Below are 12,843 nucleotides of genomic sequence, written 5' to 3'. Positions count from 1 at the left end.
AATAAACAAAAACAGGAATGCTGCTGAAAAGGCCGGTTATTCAGGAAGCTCTTAAAAAAAACAAAGAGGCTCTATTCAAACAAAACAAACTAAAGCTAAATCTTTTTTATCTTTTTCCAGAGGATTAATTCTGTGGAAATCTGAAACATTCCTGTTTTTCTAAAGTATAATTTAATATCCTTGTTTCAAGTTTCATTTTTAATTTTTGTTATATATATATTTATAAAAACAGAAATGAAAAAAACTTCTCAAGCAAAAACAAACTCTAATACTATTTTCTGTCACTCTCATTTTTATTTATATATTTTAGGCTATTTTTCATTCTATTGATCACTTTTTGATAAACTTTCCTTAAAATTTGATATATTCCATTAAATTTCATAGAAAAAAAAGGTTTGAAGATCCAACAAACACTTATGTGTAAATAATATTTAATTACAAATTAGAAATAGGAAAAGCTTCCTTAAATTAATTAATATCATTTGGGGTTGCACTTTGAGCTTATTTTAACAATTAAAACCACAATGATCAAATTCTGGCTTAAGTCCTTGCTGGTTTCTGACTCCTGTTCATGATGACCAGGACAAATCTTTCACCATCAGCATAACATGGTGGAAGTCTAATCATGATCAGTGAAGAAATTGTTGCAAGACTTCCTTGTAGAAAACTGGAATGTAGCTTTAAAAGTCCAGACGTGACTTACAGTAACTTCCCAGATCTTTCTTCTAAATATTTTAACTTGCTTCCTTAAAGGTCTATTTGAATGGAAAGTTTTATTTTTAGAACTGCTGAAGACAAACAAGTGGAAATTCCTGCATCCTTTAGCACAACATTTACATCTAAAGTCATCCTTTATTCAGAATCATTTGTTTTATACGGAGCCCGTGTCCTGACATGGAAAAATTAAAATAGATCTCATTCCCACAATTTAACATTGTAATAATTATTTACGTCATGAGCCATTCATAAACAGGAATATGCTCTCCGTCCTGCCGCAAAAGCCGCTTTCAGTGGTAACTTCCGTGTCTCTGTGACCCACAGTCGTTCAAAAAAGGAAAAATAAAAACAAGAATGATCAATTTATTATTGTCTCAATGAATATAAGAAAAATATCATAAGATTTAGGATGCCCGAGCTTGCTGCTTTGCCATACCATAGCGATTCACCGGACATAGCTCCTAGCTCAGCCGCGGAGCTCTTTTGCTTGTCATCCTGGCATTCGGGCAGCTGCGGCATGGGATATTATAGTTTAGTCGATAGTTAAATCAGTAGATATTATAGAGTTGAATAGGAATAACAATATTCAGGACTTGTCTTTTATTAACATACTCTAAAGCAGTCACTTTACATCCAAAGGCTAGTAGACTACATGCTACGTAGCCAATCGTTTGCCCTGTTGTTACACTACAGTTAGAGGGACACGGTGATTGGTCGAGATGCATTATGAGGTATGTGTGATGCATGATGGGATACGTAGCATGTATCCTAACTAGCCTTGGGATGTAAAGTGACTGTTAACAAGTATGATGCTTTTGTAGAGCTTTTTAAAATAAATAAATCTGATCTCTAAACATCCTCCATGTCTTTCATGCAATGTAATGAGACACACACAGACAGAAATGTGAAAGTATCTGCTGTGAATCCAACTATTGTTCACATCCGTGTTTATGAAGCTAGGAGCTATGGCTGGTAGTAAATTATTATTTCGTTCGCACAAATTAATTAATTCGTTGGAACGGAATATTATTTTGTGGGAACAAGATATTAACTTGTGGGAACAACAAGATATTCATTTGTGGGAGCCCGTAGTTTTACCATAATGGAGAAACAAAATAAAGTAAAACTGAACTCTACAAAGATTGTATAAAGAAAAGATGCTTCACTCTCCAAAATGATGACTTCCATGGTTTAGTGAAGGATTAGTTTTTGTTTTTTAGGACTTAATCCTGTTCTTTTTTTTCAATCAACCCCTCTTCTCCCAGGCAGGTGAGGCCATTGCTGCTTTTCCTGAGGAGCACAGACTTTTGGTTGTCTTTGGTGATTCTTCTGGCTTGTTTAAAGCAGCACTTTTCACTATGCAGCTGCTTTGAACAGGACTGAATCTGTCTGTTTCTGTTTGCATGAGGTTTCTTTCATGAGGTCCTGAAAAAGATGATTTGAGAAAACAAAAACTTTTTATTTTTAGACTTTATTTTTCATTATTTAATAATTTGGCACACACTGCAGCTTCTGGTGTTACATTTCAGGAACTCTTCTCATTGCATAATTCAAAATCCCGTCTTTTACGTCAGCATGACAATTATGACGCATGTTATTACACTTTTACATTGAAACCTCTTCCTCTTTCATCTCAGTACTTCCTGTTGATACTTTATTTTCTTTTAAAGCTTTCTCAAAGTTTTTGGAGTTTGGACAACAAATTTTCAAAGTACTGAATAATAAAAGTAATCCATTGAAAACAGACTTTCCAGGGGAACAATGGAAACGTATTTTTGGTTAAATATAGCAGACATGAGGAAAATTCTCCAGACAAAAATCTTCCAAAAACTACACGTCCCAATTACAACTACCCCTTTAGATTTGGTATCACTGAAAAGCCCCAAATGTCCAAATGCATTCAGTGGTTGGGAGATATTTAGATTTAAAATTAGGTTTAGACATTTGCAGTGCTGGTAGTCAGGAGGATTTTGCTTTTTTGTCAAATGCTAACAGAGGGCATGGTTTACTCTAGTAACAGAAGTTTGATTGAAATTGTGATTTAAATGTCACTCATTGTGTCTTTTTTTTTAAATCTAAAGATGATGTTAGTTCTCTTTGTTGGATAGGATCAGGAGGAACAGATTCATGGAGATAAATTCAGGGAAGCAGATGGAAATGGTTTGGACTTGTTGGGAGGAGGAATTGTGATGATTTTGGTGAAAGGATGCTGATGTTGAAGCTACCGGGAGGTTCGTGGATGTAGAGAAGGAGGATATGAGGATGGTTGGTGTGAGGAAGCAGAGGAAGAGGGTTAGACGGAGGCAGATTTAGTCCACTGTGACTCCAAAACGCAGCAGCCAACATGAAGACAGAAAGACTTTTCAGGTCTTAAACAAATTTGTAATTTACAGAGAAATGATGACAATAAAAATGTCAACAAAATGCCCAATGTTTGTCCAAGAGACTGAAGATTAGAATAAAGCGTTGCCACACAGATTTTACTGAAGTTCCGTTATATAATCAATACTTTTACTTGAAACTGAGTTTTTATTTGAAAACAAAACAGTACTTTTACTTTGGAAACCATGTTTGTAGTCTCTCCAACACTGTCAGTAGTTCTTGTTGGTAAACTGACAAACACAAAACAGTGTTGTCAGAAAATTTAGATAAAGGCCACGTTTTTTCATTGCATCGAATCGAATTAAATTAAATTAAGTTAAATCAAATCTGAAGAATTCAGTTTGGACCAGATCAGGCCAGACTAGCTCAAATCAAATCCAATCAAATCAAATCCAATCAAATCAAATCAAATCCAATCAAATCAAATCAAATCAAATCAAATCAAATCAAATCAAATCAAATCAGATCAAATCAAATCAAATCAAATCAAATCAAATCAAAGCCAATCAAATTAAATACTTATTAATTACTTTGGAATACTTGATTGTAGTCTTTCCATCCTTGTCAGTAGTTTTTTTTGCCAAACTGACAAACACAAAACAGGCGACATTTTGTCATCGAATTGAATCGAATCAAATCGAATCAAATCAATCTCTATTTACATAGAACTTTTAATGCAAAGTAACACAAATTCACTTGCAAGTTTACATAGGGTTATGGTTAAACCTATGGTCAGTTTGGTTCTTTTTACTTTGAATAATATAGCATTCCAATTTATCATTAATGAAAAGAAAGTTGTATTTATTGTTTAAATATTCTATTCTATCCCCATTTGCAAGTCTTAACCTTAAGTTTCATTAAAGAAAAGCAATCACACACAAGTCATTTATTGTTGATGGTGTTACGTTTTAATCAGGTTTGAGATGATTTTTTTGAGAAAATCAATATATATAATCTATTTACTTGACAGTAATCACAGGGCAAAACGACTAAGCATAAACCAACAAACAAATAGGCAACTGAAATTTTGAAAATCTGAAATATTTTACATGATTTCTTTAGCAGTAAATTCCAGTTTAACGTACAGATGCTGAAACGTCAGAGTTTAAAAAGTCATCAAATATCTTTTTCTTCAATCTGCGTTTGGATCAACCACGGCCCAGTGAGCTCCCAGGGAGGTGATGGGTCCAGCGTGGCGCCCGCTGATAAAGACCAGCTCCGCCCTACTGTGTTTGGGGTACATGTTGAAGGAGTTTCCTGAAGGCTGCCCCGCCTGCACGAAGCGGCCGCGGTTCGTGGTGAAAACCACGTACTGCAGGTAGTTGGAATACTTTCCAGAAATCTGGACGATGGCTTCGCCTTTATACAGCTGTATTTCCATGGGGGCGCCAGACAAGTACCCAGCGACGTCTGACCAGACGTACCCATATCGGAACTGGATGCTGATGAAGATGAGGAAAAACGTGAGATGAGGATCAAGGAACAGTCTGAAAATGCTTTGAAAATGCTTTTCGGGGAGTTTTTGTCTGAAACGTACGTACCCCGTCACATAGTTGCTATAGGTTTCCCAAATCCTGATGGCTGTGATTCTTCCCATTCCAGTGAGGGTGTATGAGGAGCCGCTTCCTGAACCCACGTCGGGGGAGTACGAGTACTCAGGCCCTTCTGTGTGTGTGTGTGTGTGTGTGTGTGTGTGGGGGGGGGGGGGGGGGGGGGGGGCAGGCAGGTATCATTTAACAAATGGATGCAGCAAAAATCTGTATGATCCCAGAATCCAGGCTCCAGAAATTCTCTCTAGGTCCAGTTTTAAGTTTACACTTTTAAAAGACAGAGCTACCTCAAAGGCCCTCTGTCATGCTTTCTGTATTACCTTTAGCACACTAAAGAACAAATTCTTATTTAAATATTAGTTATTTATGCAGCTCACTTTTCAACATTTTTACAACTCAATCTCTGAGGCTCCGCCTTTCGCTCCTTGTGGGTATCGCCCATTACATGACGTCAACCTAGCCTCCTCTGCACAGTGTTCCGCTCATTTTTGTGGATTCAGGAATTGCATGAACGGATCAAAAATACCGCTTTGGGGTTGTTTTTAGTGAGGAATTAACATCATAATAAACTAAGCTCTAAAAAGCTAATATTGGCCTTTTAATCTCATTAAGATACAAAGGCCTATTTCTAGACAATACATTTTGTGAAGTCATTTATTCTTAAAAACATTCTATTTCTAGAAACTATTGAAAAGTTTTTTTACTTTAAACAATATTTTTAAGCAGAAGTTTTATCTGTAAAGGGTTTCAAGATGATTTTGGGATATTGGAAGCATTTTTTTTTTACTCCCAATAAAAAACAAATTCATTTAACAACAGCAGGAGAGACGTTTAACAGCAAACACACATGCAGACATCATTTATGAAAGAAAAATGGTATTTAAAGGAGGGATTCTAGTTTTACTTTAAGATGATTGTGGTCTATAAAATAGGATAGTTGGACTGTTGTAGCGCTTAAAAGAAGATGTATTCTACTACTTTAAAGACATGGAACTATTTTTGAGCAAAACTCACTTTATTTAAGACCAGTTAGCTACCTAAATATGAGTGTTTATAGCTAATTTCTAACTTTGTCTTAAAAGGGCAGAACATCACTTAGGATATTAGGAAATCTTTTGAAGACTACTTGTTGTACGTACAGATAATTTTTTACCTACAACAAAGAAAAAACATTGTTTTAAGAAGAACATCTTCAAATCCTTACCACTGGCTGCAGCAGAAACTGCCAGAAGAGCGAAGAGCACGGCCGACAGCATCCTGGAACGGACAGATGTTATTTTTTTCACTCTGCACATCAACAGTAAGACAGAAAAGGATTTTTTTTCCTCACTTCTCCAAAACAGATGGTTGTCTCTGCAGTCGAACGCGTCAGCCTGTGTCAGCTCAGCCCTTCAGAGTGACAGCCAGGAGACGGTTACCTACCTTGTTCACCTATGCTGGTGCCTTCTCATTGGATGTGTTGAAACCATTGACGGAAGTGTTACCAAGAAAAAGTGGGAGGAGCTTACTATCCAGCTGGTTATCCAGCAACATTCCAGAGATGTTTTCAACCAGGAAGCAGAAGTTTATTTCTATTTACATTACCGTCATGTCAGTTGACAAAGCCTGACAGGAGTTACTGACAATTAAGTGTAGAAAAACTTCTTTCTCCAGGTTTTACTTGTTTTTTTATATACAAATTCAACCTGTATATAGTTTAAAACTAAATAAAGAAGGAAGAACTACTGTAGGGTATAATGTGACAAATAGCTAATAAGTTAGGGTTAGGGTATTAATGCTTAAATTCTTCTCATGGAAAATCAGTTTTTCAGGTAAACATGGTCTAAATCTCATCTATTACAGTTTCTCAGTGATGTATATTGTTGTTACGTAGCTTCAACTTTTGCTCTTTTTAGAGAAGCTTTAACACTCAGAACATAAAATACATGGAAATAAATAGAAACACTTCTGTGTTCTTTGCTTTTTTAGGGGCCAGATTGGACTCAAATTGCGCAGGATGAAGTCAAAGGTTTAAAGCGAAATAAAGGAAAGGAAATAACAAAGAAAACAAATGAACACAGTCTCCTGTTGTTGTCGACATGATTACATCCAAACATATTTCTATGTCACCTGCTGGTCACTTGTTGTTCACCTTGCAGCCACAGTGAATCAGCTTTCACTGATCCACACAGTTCGGCGTTTTTTTTTTTAACAGAAACCCTGTATTTTGTCCAGGCTGGGGACCGAGGGACCCAGACTTGAACCCCCTTGTGATGGACTGTAGCTCAAAGGGTCTTGGTTAAGGATCCACACTGGACGAAGTTCATCGCACTCCATGTGAAACGCTCATTTCCCATGAGCCAGTTCTACTAGCAGCCAACTGGGCCATCCAGCTGCTCCATCTGCTGGTTACCGGTACTTGTATCGACAAATATTAAAATTACGATTGTGTATTATTCCATCTCACATGATTGGATACTTATTTCCGTTCATGGTGTACGAAGGGATACAAAATTCAGTAAATTAAGTTTGTGGTGAGACAATACAGTCCAATTCTTTTACCCAATAGGACACAATCTAGAGATGTCTATATGGAATTTAAAACTATAAAGCACAACGCCTTTTAAAAAAGAAACACTTTTTTAAAATTTTAAGCAACAAAAACAAATTAACAGCTTCAAATGTAAAAACCTAACATTTTGAGTCTTTTAGACTGGTTATTTGTGGTTAAAATGTGTCATAAATAATTTCTTGGAATATTGTTTGTGAAAATAAAATAAAAAAAAACTGTTATTGTATGTTTAGTGAGCACAACACACGTCCCTCATTGTCTTTCTCCTTCAAAAAAGGATTAATTTGATGCAGAGACACCAATAAAAGGGTTTAAAAACAAGGTTAATAATATAAATTAAATACAGAAAATGCATGAAAATGAATTATCTGCCACACATCATCAAGGCCTCACAGACTGATTGGTTTTATGTTGACTAGTTTATTCTACAGGAGTTTTAGATAGTTAAACAGTTTTTCTGATCACAAAGTTTAAAGTTTTTTTAACCTAATCTTCTGTTCTGATTCATAGACACAGAAAAAACAAGAAACTGTTGAGAAATTCAGAGATTTGTGTCTTTATTTTTATTTTTCGAAGGTTTAGAAAAATTGAACACATATTGTATTCATTTTTAAATCTGTTTTCTTAACAGCAGATAAAAACGGAATAAAGATCAACAACAAAAAAAAACAATGAAGGGAGTTTCCAACAACAAGCTGTATTCAGAGAAAACATTGTTTTATTGGCTTACATAGATGTTTTTATTTCATCAAATATTTGGGTATTGAACCTGGACTTCATCATAGTACAACAGGCGCTGGGTTTTACCCACAATCCGCTGGGTTTTTTCTATTTTGTTATGAAAGTCTAACATTCACAACTCAGACTCATTGAAGCTGCATGTTTTATTTCTTTATTATTGAAGAGGATCAAGCGAATCACTCCTCAGAGAGGAATTTACCACGAATTCTACCCTTTCAAACCCTTAAGGCTGGGCGTTTAGTGCTTGACCACGGCCCAGTGAGCTCCCAGCGAGGTGATGGCTCCGTTCTGCCGTCCGCTGATGTAGACTAGCTCCGCCCCATCAAAACTGGGGTACATGTTGAAGGAGGAGCCTGAAGGCTGGCCAGCGTGTATGAAGCGACCCCGGTTTGTGGTGAAAACCACATACTCCAGATAGTAAGCGTACTTCCCGGAAATCTCCACAATGGCTTCCCCATCATACAGCTCCATCTCCAGGGGGGTTCCGTACAGGTACCCGGCGACGTTAGACCAGTTGTTGCCATATCTGAACTGAATGCTGTTGAATAAAGAAACAAAATTAGGGTGAATGACCTAGAAAAAGTGTCTAATGTTGCCTTAAAGTCCCACTCTGATCATCTTTTCATCTATTTTCAAAGCGTTCCCAGTGATCTTGTAACGGTGATTGTGTCATTTTTAGCCAAAAAATATGAACTTGTTGTTTTCTAGGACATAGTTCCTGCAGAGCAGCAGCACTACATTAGAAATTTGCCACTGAATTGTGGGCGTTTCTGCAGGCATGAAGTAAGCCCATCCCTACTCCCCATTATCCGTTTGATTACAATCTCTCCTGCTAGCTTACAGTCCTTCACACCCCCAACCTAACGTTAACAGTGCAACAAAAACGGTGAGCAATATCAGAGCGATCCAGCAGTACAGTTCAGAGCTCAGACGAGGAATCTCGTCGTCTGCAAGAGGCAGCGTCAGAATACAGCGGAGCAGCGAGTTTGTGGCCCGTTCAAGATACTTGTACGTCACAAGTACGATCTTTTTCCAGCTGCATTTCTTTGTCTGCTCCCGATTCACGATTTGAATAAAGAAATACTGTATTTTTCTGACTTTAAGTCCCTCCGGAGTATAAGTCAAAGAAGCCAGAAAATGCATCAAAAATTAGAAAAAATAAAATACATTTTAAGAGAAAAGCGTGACGCTTCTGAACAGTTCCGCTACACTAACATCAACACTATTCATGCATCAAATTCGTTTCCGCTGCCTCACTTTCGATGCCCGTTAAATTTACTATTTGACGTTTGTCCCAAAACGAGAAAAATAAACTTCCTAGTTGAATGAACGTCAAAATGAAAACAAACAAACAAACAAACAAACAAACAAAAAACAGCTGCTACCCTGTTTTTTGGGGTCAGAAATGTGATCAGAAACTGCGGCATGTGGCCTAATCACTGCATGGATCCAGTCTACAAGTGGATGTACAGGAATGTGGCGGCCGTGACAATTTGAATAAAGACACAGAGAAGAAATATTAAGCTTAATTTTCTGAATTTTTTACCTCCACCATAAAAAGAAAAGACCACAAGAAGCTGTCAAAAAACACCAAAAGCAGGATCTCCATTGCAGTTGATGTTTAACCTCTTAAGACCTTTGGTCACATTTTGGGTTATATTATCCCGGTGATTAATTATGCCTGATTGGGGGACCATGACTGATGCGTTGAAGGGTTAGCTCAAATATTAGCTCGGGTCTTAAGAGGTTTAACAGAAGCAGTGGTGGTGCCTCAGTTTGAATTCACCTTCTGACGTTGCCGCTGTAGTTTTCCCAGACTCTCACAGCAGTGATCCTCTGGTTTCCAGTCAGCGTGTATTCAGAGCCACTACCCGAGCCCACGGATGGTGAGTACGAGTAATGTTGAGGCTGAACTGCAACACAAAAACACAGAGAATGAAGCAACACCAGCTACTGTTTCCTCTATTGTTGAAGGATTTTTATAGAAACATACCTTCTGCTGCAGCAAAAGCAGCATAAAGAGCAAAAACCATAAAAAAGATCATCCTGCTGAGAGAAAATGCTATTAAAATCTGCACCATTCCTGTTCATTTTTGCAGAGAAATTCATTTTAATACTTTTTTCCTCACCTCAGACTGGTTCTGTTGACAAAACTTTTTATTTTGACTCTGCATTCAAGGATCTCCGTGATCTTTAGATGAGCGTTATGCTTCTGCCTCGTTTTTATACTACGAATAAGAAACATCTTTTCATTGGGCACTTCCCTCACGTTGGTGCCAATAAGATGCTAAACAGGAATAATGGGAGTAATTTTCTACGAATTCACCTCTAAAGCTTTTCTTAGAAAAGCTGTCAATGAGGAAGAAAAATAATCTGTCAATCAGGTTCGTGTTGCAGCATTTCAGACTGTTGAAGTGACTATAAATCCCCATTATGAACAAATGAACCACAGAAACTCATGAAAACCAATATATTCATCAAATTCAACATGAACATCAAGCTGCTTTGACTCAGGACTGAATGTCTTATTTTTATTTAGCCCTTGCTGTGTTTCATTTTGTACTGATGTTGCACTTTGGTTATTTATTTATTGGGTATTTTTTTTGGTGAATCTGAGTTTTTTTTTCAGATTTTAAATAATAAGGGTGATTGTCGATGCTCCAAATGCAATTTTGTTGTTTTAATGACAAAGACAAACAAATGAATCTTGAATATTGAGCCTTTAATTTTTGGGATTATCCATTGTGATGCAAAAGTTTTACTAATAGGAACATTAGGGCTTACACTGATTAATCGGCTGTGGTAAATACAGCAACCTACTTTTATTTTGAAAACAAATTTCCTTATATAATTCTGCAGCATTTTCATAGAAATTATTTTAATCAAAAATGAAAAGATGCGCGTCACTTATTCTTAGTATAAAAACATTGGTTTCTATTTTTATTTACACTTAGTTAAGTTTGATTCATGTGTCATTTATCTTATTTTGTTGGGTGGGAGGAGTCAGAGGGTTGAAGGCACTCTGTGTGTGAATTTGTGTTTAAATGTGGATTTGAATTTGATGCGGAATTTGAATTTGAGTTTGAATTTAAATCTGAGGTTAAATTTGAATTTGAAATTAGGTTTGAATCTGAGTTTGAATTTGAATTTGCGTTTGATTTTGAAGTTTCATTCAAGTTTGAATTTAAGTTTGAATTTAGGTTTGAATTTTAGTTTGAGCTAAGTTTGAATTTGAAGTTGAATTAGAATTTCTGTTTTAATTTGAATTGGATTTTGAATTTAAGTTTACAACTGAATTTAGGTTTGTATTAAAGTTTGAATTTGAATTAAATTTTCAGTTTGAATTTAAATTTGCTTTTGAATTTAAGTTTGAAATTGAATTTATGTTTAAGTTTAAATTTGAATTTGAAGCTGAATTTAAATATAGATTTTGTCTGTCATGACTTGGAGGGAGGCAGACCCAGATGCTGAAACCCGGAAGGAAAACACAGGTAAGTTAGATGGTAAGTAATTAGATTTATTTTCTGGCGTGGCTTGGAGTCGTGGCATGAGAGATGGTCCTGGCGTGATTAAGGCTCGTGGCGTGAACGGAGGTCTTGGCATGGACAGGGTTCTAGGCGTAACTGGATGACTTGGTGTTGTCAGGATTCGTGGCGTGGCTGGAGGTCTTGACGCGGTTTAGTGTTCTCAGGATTCTGTGGGACACTGAAGCTGCTCGTTGCGACATCTGACTCAGGTGACACTCGTGGGATGAAGTCCTGAGGCAGGAGAACAAGAGTTAGCGTGGCACAAAACATAGGAGCATAACATAAGTTCAGGAGACCAGACTAGGCACAATAAGGGGCAACGAACTGGTGAAGAATACTGGAGCTGGATCTCCTTATGAAGGGCTGGAGGCTGATGAGGAGAGTGGTCAGAGTCAGGAGCAGAGCAGAGAGGACAGGGGGAGGAGAACTGCCAGAGGCACCATGACAGCGTCCTGTTTAAAGATTTTTTCTGCTAACTGGTAGTCTGTTGAAAAAAGCATCCAAAGTTTTTTCCAAATAAAATGAAGCAGAAAAAGGCAAAAGACCATCAGCAAAGGAAAATCATTTCTTTTAAAAAGAAGCATTATCAGAAATTACCAATATAACTGGGTCTTTGCATATTAAAAAAGCTTTTTGTTGGTGATTTAAGACATTTTCCTGTTCAGAGGACATGTTTTGTGTCTTTTGCATGTTTTAGAATTGAACAGCTGTGAAAAGGATCTTGTCAGGACTCAGAAAATTCAAGTAAAGTTTCATCTCTAATACAACAGGAATCTTTCTCAAAATATTAAAAGAAACAATCAAAAATAAAAGGAAGTTTCAATTGGATTTTATTTTTGGTTCTGTTCTGGATGTTCTGGAGCTGTTCAGAAGACTTTCATCAGTGGGTTTTAGGTGCCAAAACTTTTCCTGAACCTTATCTTCTCCAGAGTTTCCTAGAAGTGAGCATCGCAATGTCTCTTATGTCAGATTTCCAGAAACTGGTTCAGCCAGCCGTGGATCGCATTCACAGTCAGTAAGTCAAGTGAATCCTTTCCAGCGGGAGCCTCATTCTTTTTTTAGTTAATTGTTTGAAGACATTTGAAACTTGTCAGGATTTAACAAGGTTTTCTGCAGGGAAGGATCTCTCTGCAAAAAACCAATGTAAATTAGATTAAAAAAAAGACCTTTATTTCATGAAAAAAATTTCTTATTTTCTGTAAAAATAGGCAAATTTATTTTAGTTTAAGAAAAACCTCAGTAAGTATTTTTCTTTCTTTCCTTTATGGCAATTTTGTTTGACTAATTTAAATAACAGTTTTTGAATTTTGAGTTTTATTGACTTGTTTCTAGAGGTCTGTTTTTGCAGTGAACCCATGTCTACAAAAGTTGAGGA

The 12,843-nt window shown here is 36.6% G+C and overlaps 2 protein-coding genes across 3 annotated transcripts; both read right to left on the bottom strand.

Moving 5' to 3' along the window:
- Window positions 1–3,736: 3,736 nt before the first annotated feature.
- On the bottom strand, window positions 3,737–6,097 carry LOC101174033 (zymogen granule membrane protein 16-like). The gene is made up of 4 exons (XM_004073753.5): window positions 5,980–6,097; window positions 5,854–5,906; window positions 4,641–4,764; window positions 3,737–4,541 (listed from the first exon to the last, which is right to left on the bottom strand). Exons 2-4 carry the CDS (start codon window positions 5,903–5,905, stop codon window positions 4,232–4,234), a joined length of 486 nt encoding a protein of 161 aa, XP_004073801.1. The 5' UTR covers window position 5,906; window positions 5,980–6,097; the 3' UTR covers window positions 3,737–4,231.
- Window positions 6,098–8,030: 1,933 nt separating this feature from the next.
- LOC101166726 (zymogen granule membrane protein 16-like) lies at window positions 8,031–10,201 on the bottom strand. Of its 2 annotated transcripts, none has more exons than XM_020707019.2 (4): window positions 10,071–10,201; window positions 9,935–9,990; window positions 9,728–9,854; window positions 8,031–8,479 (listed from the first exon to the last, which is right to left on the bottom strand). In XM_020707019.2, the coding sequence occupies exons 1-4, from the start codon at window positions 10,184–10,186 to the stop codon at window positions 8,179–8,181; spliced, it is 600 nt and encodes a 199-aa protein (XP_020562678.1). In that variant the 5' UTR covers window positions 10,187–10,201; the 3' UTR covers window positions 8,031–8,178. The 2 variants fall into 2 exon arrangements, with proteins under 2 accessions (XP_020562678.1, XP_004073984.2); XM_004073936.4 differs by having other exon boundaries at window positions 9,935–9,987.
- Window positions 10,202–12,843: the final 2,642 nt, after the last annotated feature.

The sequence above is a fragment of the Oryzias latipes genome, chromosome 11, assembly GCF_053564925.1.
Source record: "Oryzias latipes strain Hd-rR chromosome 11, Olatipes_Hd-rR_3.1".
NCBI lineage: Eukaryota > Metazoa > Chordata > Actinopteri > Beloniformes > Adrianichthyidae > Oryzias > Oryzias latipes.
The sequence above is the reverse complement of the archived record's forward strand: the minus strand, read 5'-3'. Positions and strand labels throughout refer to the sequence as shown.

Bases quoted from the DNA above. Each gene is read 5' to 3' on its own strand.
- LOC101174033 (XM_004073753.5), bottom strand. From the start codon at position 5,905: ATGCTGTCGGCCGTGCTCTTCGCTCTTCTGGCAGTTTCTGCTGCAGCC. The intron at 4,765-5,853 runs GTAAGGATTTGA...ACACACACACAG, and splicing joins AGTTTCTGCTGCAGCCAGTG to AAGGGCCTGAGTACTCGTAC. The intron at 4,542-4,640 runs GTACGTACGTTT...CATCTTCATCAG, and splicing joins TATAGCAACTATGTGACGGG to CATCCAGTTCCGATATGGGT.
- LOC101166726 (XM_020707019.2), bottom strand. From the start codon at position 10,186: ATGTTTCTTATTCGTAGTATAAAAACGAGGCAGAAGCATAACGCTCAT. The intron at 9,991-10,070 runs GTGAGGAAAAAA...ATTTTCTCTCAG, and splicing joins GTCAACAGAACCAGTCTGAG to CAGGATGATCTTTTTTATGG. The intron at 8,480-9,727 runs GTGAATTCAAAC...TTTATTCAACAG, and splicing joins TACAGCGGCAACGTCAGAAG to CATTCAGTTCAGATATGGCA.